This window comes from Mytilus edulis, chromosome 5, assembly GCF_963676685.1.
Source record: "Mytilus edulis chromosome 5, xbMytEdul2.2, whole genome shotgun sequence".
Taxonomy (NCBI): Eukaryota; Metazoa; Mollusca; class Bivalvia; order Mytilida; family Mytilidae; genus Mytilus; species Mytilus edulis.
In genome coordinates, this window is record NC_092348.1 from 71,591,651 (window position 1) to 71,610,574 (window position 18,924).

The 18,924-nt window shown below is 32.0% G+C and overlaps 1 protein-coding gene across 2 annotated transcripts in view; it reads right to left on the reverse strand.

Moving 5' to 3' along the window:
• Nucleotides 1-3,525: 3,525 nt before the first annotated feature.
• Nucleotides 3,526-18,924, reverse strand: part of LOC139524374 (titin-like) — a 28,797-nt gene continuing 13,398 nt past the window's right edge. For both annotated transcript variants that reach the window (XM_071319140.1, XM_071319139.1), the window contains exons 4-11: nt 18,047-18,391; nt 16,303-16,413; nt 13,880-13,898; nt 13,215-13,294; nt 13,044-13,065; nt 10,202-10,275; nt 7,898-7,916; nt 3,526-4,534 (exon numbers count right to left, since the gene is read on the reverse strand). In XM_071319140.1, coding sequence (XP_071175241.1) covers nt 4,498-4,534; nt 7,898-7,916; nt 10,202-10,275; nt 13,044-13,065; nt 13,215-13,294; nt 13,880-13,898; nt 16,303-16,413; nt 18,047-18,391 — 707 coding nt within the window. In that variant the 3' untranslated portion in view covers nt 3,526-4,497. The remainder of the gene's footprint in view (nt 4,535-7,897; nt 7,917-10,201; nt 10,276-13,043; nt 13,066-13,214; nt 13,295-13,879; nt 13,899-16,302; nt 16,414-18,046; nt 18,392-18,924) is intronic.

Consider the following 18,924-nt stretch of genomic DNA (forward strand, 5'->3'; position numbering starts at 1 on the left):
GGCAATTGCCTATCGAGTGTAACTTGTGTGGTTAAAAGCTTTGCAGTAGGGACTTGGCTATGAATTAAAGAAGGGGGAGGTTAGGGTCACCCGACCCCAACTTTGGACCTCCGAAAAAAAAATCCATAACTTTACACACCTGAATATTTGGGCCAAGGCAAGCTTAGGCAAGTGTCTATCGAGTGTACTTAGTGTGGTTAAAAGCTTTTCCGTAGGGACTTGGCTATGAATTAAAGAAGGGGGAGGTTAGGGTCACCCGACCCCGACTTTGGACCTCCGAATAAAAAATTCCGTAACTTTACCCACCTGGATTTTTGGGCCCAGGCAAGCTTAGGCAAGTGTTTATCATTTGTGTATAGTGGGGACAAAAGCTTTACCGTAGCTACTTTTTTATGAATTAAAGAAGGGGGATGGTAAGGTCACCCTACCCCTTCCGGGTCTTTGCCGTAGGGAAATGTTTACGGATTAAAGTTAGGTTTGATTCTAAATAAATTGTTGTTTAGATTAACCAAAATATTTATGTCAAATCGTTTTCATTCTATTTGACGTAATTGGTGTATTCGTGTGTAACTCTTACACTTATCGCTCTTATCGAAATGTAATAAATAAATTACAAGAGTGACTATTTACTTTTGAATAATTACGTGAACTAGCTATTTCTTTGGCGAAAAGTGAATATAATGGTTATCAGTTTTTCTTTTTACTCGTATAATTATATAAGCTTGAAGATCTTATTGTTTCGCTACAGTAGTATAGTGTAACCTGTTGTTATCAATTGTTATTATTATTATACAGACAATAACCAATCCCTTATCAAAGAGAAAGGAGAAAGGTGTTTTTTTAATTCCCGGCCTTAAAAAAAAGTTATTAAATACACAAATAAATTATTAAACTTTTCTGTGTTTAAATGGAATTGCATTTCATCTTCCTGTTGGAAATTATTTGTCATCATTTTTATTTATTTGTCATCATATTTATAAGTACGTGTCGTGTCATTGCAAATCTTCGGTTTTTAGGCATGATCATGTGGGTGCGTTTTCTTATTGTTCGCTGGCTTATTGTTCGCTAGCTTGATTCATCTTATTGTTCGCTGGCTTATTGTTCGCTAGCTTGAGTCTGGTGCTTTTATGGCAATGTTAACTATATAACTAAAATGACAAATTACAGTACACACAAGTAAAACTGCTAGCTACAGCTCACTGATGATACCCCCGGTGAAATATTTCGGTAGACAGGAAGTTGTTGAGTGTTAAGACTGAAAACGCATCACACGGTATAACTGACTATTATAAACCCTGAAACTAAATTTCAGAAATCGTTGTATTGTAGTACCTGAGAAAAATGCGACAAAATATTCACTGGACGGACTGACGGATGGACTGACGGACGGAAGGACAGACAGAGGTAAAACAGTATATCCCCACTTTTCAAAGCGGGGGTATAACCATTTTTTTCAAAGCGGGGGTATAATAAATGCAAGAACATTTAGGACCGAGAAATATACAATATAACATTTCGACAATTGTTTTGATGACAATTATCAAATTAAAACTTAAAACTTAATAGCACTTCATGTTATGTATTGCTAAGCAGTTATAAACACTTACAGTTCTACATCCTGTCAATACTCGTAATTCAGCATTGCATAATGTCATGTTTTCCAAGGCTATACACCAAAGTCATCAGATGTAAAATGATTGATACTTTGTGAATACATTATTTGTCAGTAGTTCTTATTGGCTTTTAACTAGCTTTTCGTAACAGCGAATACTTTCTGACCGGTACTTTGTGTCTGGCGTGATGCTTGTTTGATTGTTGTTTTGTGCTTTGTGCTTTGTGCTTAGTGTAAGTTTTATTTTTAAATCCTTTTTCAGATGATTTTTGTTTTGTATACTGTTGTTTGTCTTTTGTGAGTTTTTCATTTTTTGACTTGGCATTGTCAGTTTGCCATCGACTAACAATTTTGAAATTTTTAACAAACTTAGATATGGCATTAGACAAGCAATGGTGAGTAAATTTCTCAGAAAGATATGTAATGGCGTTACACTAAGTTTTTAGAAAAGTACACACTTATTCTAATGTCGACCAGTATACTTTCAACGGATACATCAAAGAAAGAACGATACAAATCAGCACATTAGAGAGTTTGAAATAACGATATATTATATTATATCATTATAAAGGGAAAATTGACCTTTACATAAAATTAAAACAAACAAAATTATACCATATCAATGAATGATTGCAGTATATGCAAGCAAGATAAGAGCTCTAAACCTCCTGATCTGAAATCCTGATGCCTTTTGCTCTAAAATGTATTGTTCTACTTGATAATTACATGATAATTACAGTATTTTTCAGAATAACAATCATTAAAAACAGACCAAGAACAGCTACCACGGTTATGGTACATAGGCATAATACCAAGTTCGTCAGATTTTCTATAAAAGTTGTAACTGAAAAACAGCAATCATGAGGATACTGGTTTTTTACCCTTTCCGATATTAAAAAAAAATACAATATCCAGGATTGCATACATGCGATCCAATATTTTCTGCCTGTCGATCTCCAAACATTAGGATCAAACTACTACAAAAAGTTGAATGAACCAGAATGTTTTCTTTTTTGGTGGATGATAATTGTTTCAAAACATTTAAATTAGAGCCAATAGTGGTTAACTGATAATCAAATCTCATAAATTTATTGAAAACATGCAAACTTATGTGAACAAAACCTGAGGTAATCAGTTGAACTCAAAATAGCGCGAGAAAGTGTGCGTCGACAGTGTTAGCGGCTTCTGAGAAGTATGCATCATTTGCCATTTAGTTTGAGAAAGGATAATGTATGATGAGGCCACGTGTTTGGACCCACGCATTCGAAAATCAAAAGTATCATAAATGAAGAAATTTTACACCTCAAAAGTACACAATGTATTGTTGTTTATGCCATCGGTATTTCTATTTTAAAATTTTATCTTACAGTTTAGTGTATGGGTTGAAACTTCTACCATACTTCCAACAATTGCAAAAAAATAGCTTTATTTTATAATCTCGCATCAAATATGTGGATATTAGTAACAGCTTTGCTCATGAAGATATTTTATAGATGTATTTTACTAATAGGTTATTCAGTGTTTGATATTATTGTAAGTAAAGCTGAACCTTATATTTATAAATATGTTGACCGGACTTTTTGGTATTGCTACATAAATTATATTAAAAAATACTATTTTTTTCCTAAAATACTTTATTGTATTAACCTGTCTATTTGGAGGTAGACATTTTTTTTAACAAATTGTCGGCATTCCTATGGAAATGAACTGAGCGCCTTTCCTTGTCGACCCCTTCTTATTTTCTTATGAATCGGAGTTCTTCAGTATTCAATGGTATTCTTATATTTGTCTTTATGGATCTAACTTTACCTGTTTAGTCTGTTTTGAGTGGTATTCATTTGACGTGGCTCTGTACTTATACACCCCGTCATTGTGTTATTGTTCTATGATAATATTCGTATTCTTATCTTTCATTTTTGCGTGTATGCTTTGTCTATATGCCTTCTTGTTTTTCTGTGTTACATATATGGCGTGGCTCTTTACACAATGCTTTACTTGTACATCCCGTCATTGTGTTATGGTGCCATGGTAAATGTTTGTTAACATATTTGTTAACATATTTGTTTGATTTTGTAGTGATTAGGAGAATAACACAATGTTGACTGCTGTACCCCTATGTTAGACATGTTTACCTTTTATGTCTGTTTGTTTTGTTCACACATCGTTGTCAATATAATAGAATTTCATGAGACTGTCAACAAGTGCGAGGTTTCGTTAGCTTTAAAACCAGATCTAGGCCATTTCTTTCTCCTTAAGAAAATGCCTGTGCCAAGTCAGGAATATGACAGTTGTTATCAATTCGTTTGATGTGTTTGAACTTTTGATTTTGCCATTTGATTAAGGACTTTCCGTTTTTAATTTCCCTCGGAGGTCAGTATTTTATTGTGATTTTACTTTTTAATAATAAAAATAAAAAAACTGAATTTTCAACAGCTTTGATGTGCTTACTCTTATTTTAGAATTTTAGGGTCCGAAAACATGTGCTTCTCACTAGTTGAGTAGTCTGCACTTCTTTGTTGTCATATTTCTCAATTTGCTAAAAAAAACAACTTTGTGTTGGCTAAGTTACTATTTCCAGTTACTTTTGATTTCGAGCTATTCAAACAGTGCGTACATATAGTGTAAACTAATTGCAACTTGCATTTTCACCTTTTATGTCACATGTATTCATGAAACCCTCTATGTTCATAAGACTATATATTTATCAGTGCAAAAGCTAGCATTTACAAAAAGACTATATTTACACTTTACCCTTATTGTAAGTATATTCACAAAAAAGGAATAGTCATTCATAAGTAATAATATAATATTGATACAATATATTGGTGTATACTTTCATTTAAATATTATCTTGTTCTGCAAATTTTTGTGTTGCTATATTTTCATCAGAATCTTTCATGTGCATACACATTTTTTATTGGCCTGCAATAAAATCAAACAAATAGAAAATAAGAGCAGTGCATCAAAATTGTAGTATTAAAGCAAGCTTCTATAAATGTACAAAAGATACCAATCATTAGTTTTAAAAGCCGTAGAATAACGTTCACCATTAATGTTTTAACATTCAAAATGAAAATGGCAAAGGACTAGATCTTCTAAAATTGAAAATCAGAAAGATAAAGTCAATTGTTCCAATTAGAAAAAGATAACGAACTAATTTGTAACATCTGTATTAATGATCATGTAATTGACAAAACATATGTATTAATCTAGTTATATTCATTAACAACAATGGTTACATTTTGTACGATGCATTTGACAGTGTTTCTTCTCTACAAGTATCGAGAAAAATAATACACTTACATGCGCCAATTCTGATTTTATGCATAATACAATAATTATTAATTCAAATGTTGAAATATTAACAAAAACAGGGGACAGTATAGTTTGACTTAATTGTACAGACTGTTTAATTCAGACAGATTGATTATTACACAAAACAAAATTACCGAACTCCGAGGAAAATTCTAACTGGAAAGATCCTAAGCAAATGACAAAATTAAAACCTCAAACACATCAATAAAATGGATAACAACTGTCATATAAATAATCATAATCACAATAAACATTGAAATTACCAGATATCACTACGATCGACAGCTACGAAACCTATTCACAAGTTTCGCATATTTAAGGAGTTTTGACGACCTTATTCTTACACTTTCACATACCTTTGGCACAAATTAACACTTACATACTATGCTTATTGTAACTCAAAATTTGCAAGAAAATATGAAAATACGTAGTTAACATTATTTGTTTTGGTTATTTGGATGAGAGACATAGGTTTAAGCTCTCGAGTTATGTATGGATGGACAGCAACTCAAATTAAACCTAATCAAGTAGAGAGCTGTGCTCCACTTGTGTCATTTGTATTAATATATCGTTCAATCAATTGCTAGTTATTTCTTTGAAAAGAAAAAATGGAGTAATCATTTTTTGTTAAATTATTCGATTATTGATAAAATAACATAAAATAACCAAAGGGTGATTAAGAATTTGTATAACTTTAATTAAACTTGATCTTTATATTTACAATACATCATTTGTACATACTTATATATAACGCATGTGCATTTCATTTTTTATTATTCAGTGTAATAACGTATGAACAAAACCTATCACAAGCCAAAAATGTATACTTTTGTAATGATGTTACAGAAGTGATAACAAATATTGAGTGCATATAAGTATATTTTATAAATGAGTCTATGATGAGTCATTGAAAGTTCCTGTACCTAGTCAGATGAACTTCAGTCAATTAAAAAACGTTCTTTTATCATCGTTCGAATACATTGTAAATGTATTTTTTTTCATGTTTATATGTTGTAAGAATTTTCTACAAAAATCTCAAAAACAGCTGTAACTTCTAGTAATCCTTTGTTAATTTATTTATCACTGTCATTTTGCTTAGTTTTACTTTTGTTACCAATTCTGACATCGCACTCGGACTCGGACTTTACAGTGTGCATTCCAGTGTGTTTTTTTTTTCTACATTGGCTAGGGGTATAAGGGGGTTGAGTATATAAGTTGTCATATGTTGTACTGTGATATAAGTTGTGTTGTATTATTCTTACTTGAGGATATTTTGTCTTTTTATAATAGGGTTTTGTCATAACGTACTGATGTTTTGATATAACATGTATAACTCAATATTGAATAGTCATTACTTAATGATATTTCGATATTACATGATATGGTTTCGTATGGACTTGATATAGTTTTGTCATTACTTAATATGGGTTTGTCATTACTCGATGTAGTTTCATCTTTATTAAATGTGGTTGTGTTATTAGGCAATGTAGTTTTAACATTATTTGATGTGTATGTGGTTTAACGTAATGTAGTTGTTTCACTACATGATGTGTTTTTGTTATTTCGAAATGATGATTTGTCAATTCCTTATATGACTTTAAAATTACAAAATGATGTTTTACAAATTGACGATTTCACACTACCTGATGTGTTTGTTCCAGTATTTGATGTGGTCGTGTCATTCTTTGATGTGATCACAATACTTAATGAGTTTAAACCACGTGACTATTTGGTGAAAAACAGTTCTATTTTTTGCCCGATTTCCATGAGTCGTTTGTTTAAATGTATTTCGGATTAGTGTCTCTACCCATTGAGTTAAATTTCAAATCAATTTATAAGTTCCAATAACTGTTCGAATTAAACTGCGAGGTACTAGTAGTTTTCGATTTAAACTTCGAGTAATTTTCTATATCGAGTTAGAATTCATGTCATAGTAAGAATTTAAGTATTAAGCATTGAGTAATGAGTTTTGAGATGAACTTCGAGTTAGGGTTATCTTTTGATGTAGAGTTTGATTTGAGACTATTAAAAGATTGGTATGTGTAAATGTTCAAATAATAATACACGCTAAAACAAAAAGAGAGAGAATTCTTATTTTAAATAATTGATGCTTTCTGGCTTAGTCCGGTCCCTCCATTTCCCTGTAACTTTAGTGTGAGTTGATTTAAAGTGTCTTATCTGTTGAAAATAGCAAAGTACAAGTCATTTGATTTGTGTTCAGCCTGCGACATTAATATCGCGGAAGTGAGACAAAACAAACATATATTCTGTTGTCGACGTCTTCATCATTTAGATCGTTAGGTTTCTTTTTGAATTGTTTTTACATTTGTCATTTCTGGACCTGTTATAGCTTACTATGCAGTATGTGATTTGTACATTGTTGAAAACCATAGAGTTTAATTAGTTTAAACATATTTATTTATAGTGGATTGGAAAACAAGGTATTACAATTTATATCAATCCCTTTCCACTTTGCGGGTGCGAGTGCTGCCTTGTAGCGGCATAAGCCTGCTCTTTTCCGAAATCTACAAGAGTGTCTTTTACGTGCAAGACCTAATAACACAACCATATTAGATATCGATGAAACCACATCAAGTAATGACAAGACCATATTAAGTAATGACAAAACTTTATCAAGTCCATACGAAACCATATCATGTAATGTCGAAATATCATTAAGTAATGACTATTTACATATTGAGTTATATCCAAACATCATTACTTAATGTCAAAACCATATTATGTAAAGACAAAATATCATCAAGTAAGAATAATACAACATAACGTAATATCAAAGTACCACATAAGACAGCGGTGTTGTTCCATAGTTCAGACCTTACAAAAAATGTAAACTCCGCCGCATTTTGGCGTCCGTCCTTAGTCAGGAGCCTATAACCTTTGATAGTCTTGTTTGTTTTTTTTTTTAATCAAAGATCATATACAAGTTTTAGAGTTTAGTATGATACTTACGGTTTTGGTGTTGTCAGACCTAAAATTACAAAATATATTTTAAGATTTAAGACAGCTTTCCGATCAAATGTCAAATGATCTTGAGTTATCGGTATAATGAATGAAAAGGGCATTTACTCATGAAACATGAGATGACTTATGAATCAAATTTGATTTCCTATTTGCATGAAACTATTGAATGAAATATTAGGTTTAGAGGGTTAAAAAATATACCACACTACATCTAACGTAACCTTGTGGTGATGTATTCCACTCCTTATCACACATGTTTCATGTAAAATGGGCTATTGCTGTTCACTGTTCGTCTTTGTTTCCTATATCTATATATAACAAACAGAATCACATAAAGTATAAGAATGTGAAACAGACCTCGAACAACGCAAATACTGGGCTCCTTTGGAAAAAAAGACGTACACGCAAATGAATTTAAACAACAAAAAAATGGTTCCCATTGCATGACTTGGTAAACGCATAGACAGTTTGGGTGGTCAACCCATTATATGCACACACATATTCTCAATCCTGTCTAGAACTAACGATTAGTTTGAAAAGAAATACCTACACGGTCTAGTTACTTACCATTTAAATAACCACAAAGGAGAAGGTCCGATAAGGACTCATTTTGGTCTCAAATTTCAGTTTATCTGACGAAAGATTTTGACCACTTTTTAAACACTTAAGTGTCTATTTTACTTGATTCAATTAGTTTATGTGAAAGATTTTAACTGATTTAGTCATTAAAAACGATCCGATTCCAGCTCAAATATGAAATATCTACCGAATATGCTGAAAAATGTCACTTTACAGATGTTTTTTGTCAAAAATGAAAGTGGCCGCATCCGTGTTCATCCACAACCTTTATATATGTTATGTATTATCATAACATACAACTTACATTTCAATATTAAGGATGAACACGAGTGCGGCCACTTTCGTTTTACACGGAAACCGTCTAAAATTTAACTCAAATGCTAGAATTTTGAAGATTTCAGTAATTTAGCATGACTTAATGACGCTACAACCCGATATATGTGCATTGTATAGTCCAAAACAGCCCATATTTATGTGGCAGAAGCATTCAACTGTCCAATAAATAACTAAAAGTTTACATTTTAACAATTTTGTAAAACTGTTATATTTTGGGGCCAAAAAGGGGTCTTACCGGACCTACTCCTTTGAACAAGGAAATAAATTTAAGCAAATAATTCAAAACGAAAGCTGAACTATGATCGGTGCTGCAGTTAGTTGGCCACCTTATGGCTGATAAATACCGCCTAAGATAACAAATAATAAACAATCGTGAGGCGCAAAGGGGACCGAATCAGTCTAGTGGTAAAAGATTTTACAAAAAGAAGTATTTTTTATACAGCAGATCTATTTGTTATTATCTTACAAAAAGGCAAACATGCTTTTATTTACTTAATTAACAACAGTATGTTATAAAGGTTCATCATAAAATTTAAACGTAGTTGGGACTATTTGTGAGGGATCATTTTAAAATCGTCAGACGTTAATTTCCCTGAACGATTCGGTTGTTACTTTTTTATTTGGCATGAATCACTGTCCAGTGTACTTGCTATTGATTTACCATGCTTGGTAATATGTTCTGCAGTAATTTGGATCGTACAGCATTGTATAGCAAGCCTGTCACAAAAATTATTACTAAAGATAACTCAATATATAAATGCTATAAACAAACCCGAATGACTAAAGTAACGATTTTAGTGGCCATTTTATGTTTAAGGTGTTAATATGTTAGTTCATTGGTAAAAAAACAAGCCATTACAAAGATTCAAACAAAAGGCGTGATCGTTTCATATACCATTTATTGGTTATTTGAAAAATAGCATGACTTTTTTTTGTGCATTATATATCCTGGATATTCAGTCATTGTCCGTAGATACCATGCATCTTTTGGCATATGAACAAGGATATATGATCATAAATACTGCTATTGATATATGATTGCTTTGGCTGTAATAACATAAACGATACCGATTTTTTTGCACCAGACACTCATTTCAACAATTTATGTATATTCAGTGATGTACGAGGCTAAAATATTTGAAAATCTGAAACTTCTAAATAATATGAATAGATGTTTACCACAAAATACCAAAAAGTACAGCCAAAGCTGGGGAAATAATCAGAGCTGTAAATTCAAATGATATAGGCCACTTAGCAACTAAATTTTAGTATTTCTTATTCTTTTAAACTGACATATCATCTACTATTTACACAAAGTCATTCTTTTTTTGACATTTCAGATATCTGCTTTATTTCATAGCTGTCGTCAGTACTCACCTTTACGATTCTCTAAACCATCATAAACGTTCAACATGTCTTTGACACCAAGTGATTCATAGGTTGTATTGGATCTATAATACATAAAATCGAAATTTTTCTAAAGATATTGTACATTCGAAACATGGGTTTCAAAAAGTGTTAAGAAAAAAGAAAACTCCTACGCAAAAATTGATTAAACTTAATGTAATAAAAATAAAGGCCACCGTGGTTTTCCAACGTTCACCTAACCTTGTCTTGGTAAGAAAAAAAGAACAACATACAAGATACTAGGCATAGCATTTAGTACACAAGACGCATGTTTCGTCTACATCTAAGTCGCTAGTTTAGTTCGAATGAAAAGAATTGGAACCCCGAATTAAATACGAAGTTGATGAGCATTATACAATTCAATGAAACAGACGCAAACTGCAGTTCATATATCCGACTACTAACAGAATGAAATCAGGAAATGGAAATAAGGTGAAACAGTTGTCTTGATATATTCACTTCTTGTTTTTAAAAATGCAAAAAATCCTCAAATGGTGTTTTTGATTTATGCTTTTTGCTTTTTTTATTTAAATGTTTTCAAAACATTTTTGTATTGGTTGAACAATCAGATGGATACAAACGTTAGTGTAATTTTTTGAATCATATATCATGTAACTTTGGCACATTATTGCATTATTTTATTTTTTTATAACTAAGCAAATCATCATTCAAAAAAACAGATAACCATACAAACTCATTTTTTTTTTTTTTTACTGTATTGCATTTTTTAAAGATTTTAATTTGTTTTGCTAAAAATTGAGATCGGATGTTCTTTCGAAATATAAACAGTTCAATGTTTTGAATTATGATTTTTTTATTGAAACATTTTGTAAAATTTGTAATATTTTCACTACTGGGTATTGCTAATTTAAATTGATATAAAAAGGCTGTAAAAGGTGACATAGCAAACGAAAAGCTTGTCTCAAGTATTGGTTAATTTCAAAACCAAATAAATGTAAGAATAACAAAAGAAACAGAAACAATTTTGTGAGGTTTTTGTTTTGTCAATTTTGAATATGTGAAAAATATATATATATTTGTTTAGTGCACTTAACCAATGTTTGTGCTTTGTACAGCAGACGATTATTGAATAAAGTTGTAAAATCAATTGAGTTACTAAAGGTTTGGAAAGAACAGTATTTGTCAAAATGCTTTTTTGCCAAAACAAAATATTTTACCACATAGAGACTCTATGGGGTGCGAAAAAATTGCAACAAGATTTCAATTCGTATCCCAAAAATGTACTATAAAAATGACGCGGCTTTGAAATAAGCCATCAGACTAATCAAAATTGTTTTATATTGGCAGAGACATTGGAAAACAATATTAACAAGAGGCTGTCACAACGACAGCAAACTGGATTTATTAACATTTATTTGTGTCCCGGCAATATCACAAGAACCATTACTGATGAATGGTGAAAGTGAAAATCGTCAATATCAAATTTGACCTCCATTTTGTCATCAGTATCAACATATTAAAATTTGAAAAGCTTAGATTGAATGGTTCATGAGTAAATGCAACAACGTGAATGGAAACGCCATTTTACGATCTTTCAAGAACCATAACTCCTGAACGGTAAAAGTCGAAATCGTCATTATCGAACTTGACCTCTATTTTGTCATCAGTAACAACATATTAAAATTTCAAAAGCTTTGGTTGAATGGTTCATGAGAAAATGCACAGACACGAAGGGAAACACCATTTTTCAATCTTTCAAGAACCATAACTCTTGAACGGTAAAAGTCAAAATTGTCATTATTAAACTTGACCTCCATTTTGTCATCAGTAACAGCATATTAAAATTTCGAAAGCTTTGGTAGAACAGTTCATGCATAAATGCACGGACACGACTGGAAACTACATTTTTCAATCTTTCAAGAACCATAACTCCTGAACGGTAAAAGTCAAATTCGTCATTATTTAATTCGACCTCCATTCTGTCATTAGTAACAACATATTAAAATTTGGGAAGCTTTGGTAGAACAGTTCATGCATAAATGCACGGACACGACTGGAAACTCCATTTTTCAATCTTTCAAGAACCATAACTCCTGAACGGTAAAAGTCAAAATCGCCATTTTTAAAGCTTTGGTTGAACGGTTCATGAGTTAATGCACGGACAACATTTGATTGCCGCCCGCCCGCCCGCCCGCCTGCCGTACATCCCCAAATCAATAACCGACATTTTTGTCACAAAAATCCGGTTAAAAATAGCTTCCATGAAATTAATTGCGCTGACGACGATGATATCACACTTAATAATTCAAAATTTGGTGACTGTGTTTAACGCATGTATTCCATTGAACTTGAGATGAGGATACAACAGATACATACAAGTCTAATGTATATATTAACTTACATCAAGAAATTGACAATGAAGGTTGAAAACAAACTTTCAAGAAATAAGAGATGATTTCAGTTTCCAAATTGTGAACAGTGGATATGTTCCAAATGTATTTTTTCTCTGACATTAACCATCCAAATTAGACTTATTATCGGGTTTGTTATAACATGAGCAGCATGGCGGGTTACACGTCTGGGGCAGGATATGCTCACCCTTCCAGAGCTCCTCAGAACGCCTCCGTGTTTTGGTGGGATTTGTGTTGCTCAGTCTTTAGTTTTCTATGTTATGTTTTGTGTACTATTGTTTTGTGCGTCGGTCTTTTTCTTATTTAGCCATGGCGTTACCAGTTTATTTTGAGTTTAAATGTCTGTTTAGTTTTTTTCTCCCCTATTTTGACAAAAAATGTAAAATTAGATGTTCTCAAAACGATTGTTCAATTCTTAATCCAATATAAAATATACTCACTGTTTTTGCTGCATATCTGAAACTATAAACATCAATGCATAAATTTACCATGATTGACAAAATGGTGTCTTGAAAATAATGTACTGGCATTTTTAGGAATTTTGATGTTTCACTTTATTTTTCGGTATTTATTATTGCCAACTATTTTGGGTTTTTCAAAAATTCACTTACCACATTGGTTTCCTACTTCTTCATACTCATCATTGTTTTGCCTCTCCTGCAAGCCAGAGTTTTCATAGGATGTATCATTTCTAGAAGAAGAAAAAAGATATTCAAGGAAATAAGTTAGCACTGTTTATTATTAGTGCGCTTGCATTTTTTTGTTCAGTTATAAAAAAGATAAGGAAATGTGATTTGATTTTCAAGTGACAAAAAATATCCACCAGACCAACGTACGTGAATGTAAGCAACTATATGTCCATCGTATAGTCTTCCAAAATAAGCAAAACCTTTACTTTAAAGTAAGCTTTACCAGGTTATGTCATGAAAAAATGTTAAACAATTCCAATGAAGGCACACATTACCTTATTATTGAAGAAAAACAAATCTTTGTTGTGAAGTATTTCAAAACAGGTAAAGTGGTATCTGTACTCGTTTTCGGTTAACGTTTCTTATAAGTTATGTTTATGCTTTATTTCGTAAATTTATTTTTCTATCTATTCTATTAGCAAAAGCATTTACATTTACAATACAGCAAAATCACTGAATAGTTTATAAGCACACATGAAGTAACCCATCCACACTCGTTTGAAAACCAATAATATCGTTTACAACTATATATTTTTGGCTCTATATTTGGTACCGTTATAATTTATAATAAAAACTGAACAACATACTTGTCTGTTTGATTCTGTCCTGCAAATAAAAAGAAAAGTATATGTGTTTATAAGTTGAATTTACTCAATAACATTTTATAAATAACACATAGCTGAGAAGGTGTCAAAGCAGATAGTTACACCAAGAAAACTTTGCCGACCGAGGCGAAGACAGGGTTGACAATGTCTTTTCGAAGGGTACCAATCTGCTCTATCACCCTCTTAGCTAAGGTTTATCTTATTTATCATACTGACTGTTCTATCATAATTGTTTTTTTTTTAAATTCCATATTTTTTTAATTTAAAGTTTCTGAACTATAGCGTCATGCTCATAACAACACGCCAGAAAAACAACAATAGTAAGTAACACCAAATGTGTTTTTAACAGTATATTAAAGTTCTGACGTAGAAATGAAGCAATGTCTTAAAATAAGTGAATGTAAGTTGACTTAATTGACCTTTAAATTATCGAGTTTTGGTTGGTCTGCAAAAGCGGGTGACATTCAAAATATTTCTCCCGCTGAGCCATGGTTGGAGTAAATTATCTCCCTCGTATAATCCAATCAAATCTTGCATTTTAACGTGAAGTATAACATGTATAAATGATATAAAACCTTTAGAACTAAAAGATAATTGATTTTGGCATTGAAGGTCAAATTATTGGTTGATTATTATATAATTTGCATAAAACGTGTTATTCTGTCCTTTGTATGACTCCTTTTAACTGTATTTGACTTTTAATATAATTACTAGTACTCTTTCTTTTTTTTGCAGTTGTCCGGTAAGATTTTGAATCACAAGTCTCGGAATAAACCACATATATCGAAAATACTGCATATTAAAATAACTGTCGTTTTTTTCTGCGGAAAGGCGTTACTGCACAGCAAAATGAAGAGACTCTTTACTGATAACTTAATACTGAATAAAGATATATGGTATCCATACCGGTTGCTTATGACAAATACATGTGTATCCCATCGTAAACAAAAGACGAAGTTGTAGACTCAAACTAGTATAGCATTAAAAAATGAGCATAACAAATATCGTGAAATAAGCTGGAATGAAAGTTATGAAATATTTTCAAAAGGAGAACACACAGTCTCATTTCAATTTATTTTATAAACAATTACAGAGAAACAAATGTGAAAGACAGCAACCAACGACAACCACTGATTTACATACATGCTCGTTACCTAAGACTGACAATAAAATATGGTGGAACTTTTTTGTGGGCTAACTGTCTTCCTAACCTAGGACATTACAACGCGTTTTTTTTTTTGTAGAACAAACTGCAAAGTCCTGTGTTTTGTGAGAATACATCAAAACAGAAACAAACAACTTACAAATAGAGCATAATCACTACTAAAGCCAAGCCCGTTTTCAACTTATAAATAAAGCATGATGACAAAATAGAGAAGAAAACGGGCTTCCAAAAACAGTTTCTGATTTTTTTTAGATTTAATCATATATATATTCATAGGTTTTTAATTTTCACATGTGACTGAATTTAATGTCATTTATCATATTAAATGTGTTAGATAAGTATATGTGGTATACCAATTGGTCAACAATCTACCAAAGTTCAAATGAATTGATTGTAGGTAATAATACGCAACCATATGTCTTTTAAAACTGCGAACAACCCCAAAGAGTATAGTCGGCTATTAAAAGCTATGATATGAAAAATGTAAGACAATTAAAACAAAAAAATTAAAGTCATAGTCCATAACAAAACAGTATACAAAAATGTGTCATATAAGAACCATCGACAAACAATGAACTGCAGGGTCCTGATTTTAGACAAGTACATACAGATTGTAGCGGATATTAACATGTGTGTGAGCCCTTGACCTTCTCGTTAAATGTGGTGTAACAACCCAACATAAAAAAAACTTTAAGATTCAGTAGAAATTGTATAAAGTCAGAAGATCGGTACTATGTATGAAAACAACTAACATAATTAATAACAGTGGACACTAAGCACCGAAACAATAGAATAAAATTTTGAAAGGAAATTGGGATTGTGACAAATAAACTCATCATAGATACCAGGATTGAACTTTTGTATTTGTGCCAGACGCGCGTTTAGTTTACAAAAGACTTATTAGTGAAGTTCAAATAAAAAAAAAGAGAGACAACAACCCGACCAAAGAGCAAATAACAGCCGAAAGCTAGTTCAAAGCCAATTACAACAAATAAATGAATATATTGTTCACTGAGACTTAATTACCTATAAATACACACCCAATGAATTAAGTGTAAAGACGTCATTAACAATTTGAGAAACTCATGACCATATGCAATACACGTGAAGTTATAAGTTAACACTAATTGTAAAATAAACCATGGCAACTGTTATGTAACTTTTAGTATTCCGCCTTTGAAATAGTGTAATGTCATTTACTAATTTTAGCTAAAATTAACTACGTTGCATTTCTTTATACCTTTTCTCCTTTTCAAGAACAAGATCACTATAACAGCAGCACACACAATCCCTAACGTAACAACGGCACCTACCACTCCACCAATAAGTACACTTGTGTTTTTCGAACTTTCTGTAATAGATAAATGACAAGTTAACTGGTTTGTCAACATTGCTTAGGATTTCAATATAATATGTTGGTGAAATGCAACACATCACAACATAAGATTTTCATTGACTTGGGAAAATTACATCGTCAATTTGCAAATGATAATTAAGGAATGACTGTAATATTTTTTCTGTCTTTGAAGAAGTAACATCAAAAATGTGGTGCACACTGAATAACCTGCGTAAATATTCGTTCGACCAGATTTCAACCCTAAATCTAGACAGATGCTTAGCTGTTCATATAACTAAGGTAGTAGGGAATCTACTTATATGATAAAACAAAAACAAAAAACAGCATTAACAAATGGTGAATTATATATCTAAATCTGTACAGATTTATATGTACCTGAACTGTCGGTAACGGCAATGAACACGTCTGTGAAATTACTTTTCCCTACTCTTTTCTCAGCATACATGTATTAAAATAGTACATTCTATACCCAATTGAACTAACATTTGCGACTGCTTTTAAATAAATGACACCTGCATTCAAAATTAATGTTAAATAGAAGACCAAAATAAATTCGTAAACGTTAGATAAACCGAAAGAAAATTGATCTTAGGAGCTAAGAAAGAGTAGGCAGATATTGTCCAACATGTGGCACTCGTTGTGTTGATAAGGTAAATGTTCAGTGACAAGTTTCATTCCATAATGTCATGTTTGGGAAAGAGATGACGAAAGAGTGACTACGAAAATTTAGACATATTCATTCTAATCTGTGACACATATATATATTCTAGAATGGTAAAATGACGAATGATGGCGTCCGTATAACTTTCGAAGGGATAGTTCACCTTTACTACGAGGAACTTCAATGTTTTATAAGAAACGTAAATGGAGACGAGCTTTATAACTTGAAAATGAACTTAACATATAAGCCAAATCCATTTAAGGACAATTTTCTGATGGAGTTTGTAACATTAATTTCTTGATTTTTTTAATTTATGAACGGACTATTTGAGAATTAAAATTGAGAATTGAAATACCAAACGTGTCAAAGAAACAACCCGCCGACCCTAAAGCAAAAAACAATTGTTTTGTTATTAACCGTGTCAATACTGAAGTATGACTACTGAACTGCTTATACTATCGGTAACTGATAGTCAACCTGCAGCGGTAAAGACTTTGCACTTTAAAACAAACAGAAAACAGCATGCACTATATAAACCAGGGGCCTCTCGAGAGCTACATGTATTCCAACTACCGTATCACTAGGCTGTTGATGTGTTGTTGTAGTGAGACTGAATACCATAAGTGGTAGGTGCGTTCGACTCAAATCTGAAATGACTAGGATTGTCGGTTTACCTGCCGACGAAAACAAACGACAACCACTGGATTACAGGCTCTTTACTTAGAAAAGACAGTTTAACAAATACAAAAGTGTACACATCCGTTTTTGATTTATGCCAAAACTGAAATTTATAATAATTTTTAGTGGTGGTTTTGTATATTTTTATCAATCAAATAGATCGAAAAGTGGTTAAATCCTTAGGTTGTTGTTATCGGTAGGTTAGATAGACGGATGAACGGATAACATCCATCAATCTTGAACTATCATAAAATGTGGAACTAAGTAACACATAACCAGCAAACTTACCGGCAGATTCCAATACAATTGTGTGTGTTACAGTTCCAAATCCATTTATTAGTGTAACAGTATAATCAGTAAAGTCCTCTGCTATCAAATCACGTATCGTCAGTGTTACATTATAACCATCCAGTTGTACTTCCTTCCCGTGAATCTTATCCTTAACAATAGTAGATGAACTTGATGTTTCATATTTTGCCGAATTTTGGGTGGTAATTTGTGTTCCATCACGTGACCATATAGAACTGTTCAATTGTGGAACACTATACACGTTAACATATATATCTACTGCTTTACTGATTTCACCAAACTGTTTGACCTTGTTAATAGTATCAGATGTATATACTGGTTGAGCTGAAGAAATAAAACAATATATGTATTAATTACATTACAAAGTTTCCTATTTATAAGTGTTCATAAATGCAGAAACTCGCAAATGATTTACCGTACTAAATTATTCCATTAAAATGATTGATTTATAATTGATTCAACACACGTATTGCATGATTGAGAGGTTTCATTTGTGCTAGTATCAAGTAGACGCGTGTTAGTGTCGCTCAAATAACAAAGATAAAAAGTTAAAATGTAGTACGAAGTTGAGTAGTACTGAGGACCCAAACTTCCGAAAGGTTTATCAAAAATACAGCCAAGGTTATCTTTACCTTGTGATAAACCTCCGAATTTTCATCTTTGTGAACAATTAATGTATAATTTTGACCATCATGACTGTATCATTGTGATTCATTCAACACAGACGAAATCACCACAGGATTGGCCTTAAGTTAGGAAAGAAAACCTCCACCAGCAGTGACATCGACCCAATAGTTGCAAATAAGCGTACAAAAAACACCAGATTTAAAAACCACACATTGACCACGTGTGTTTCA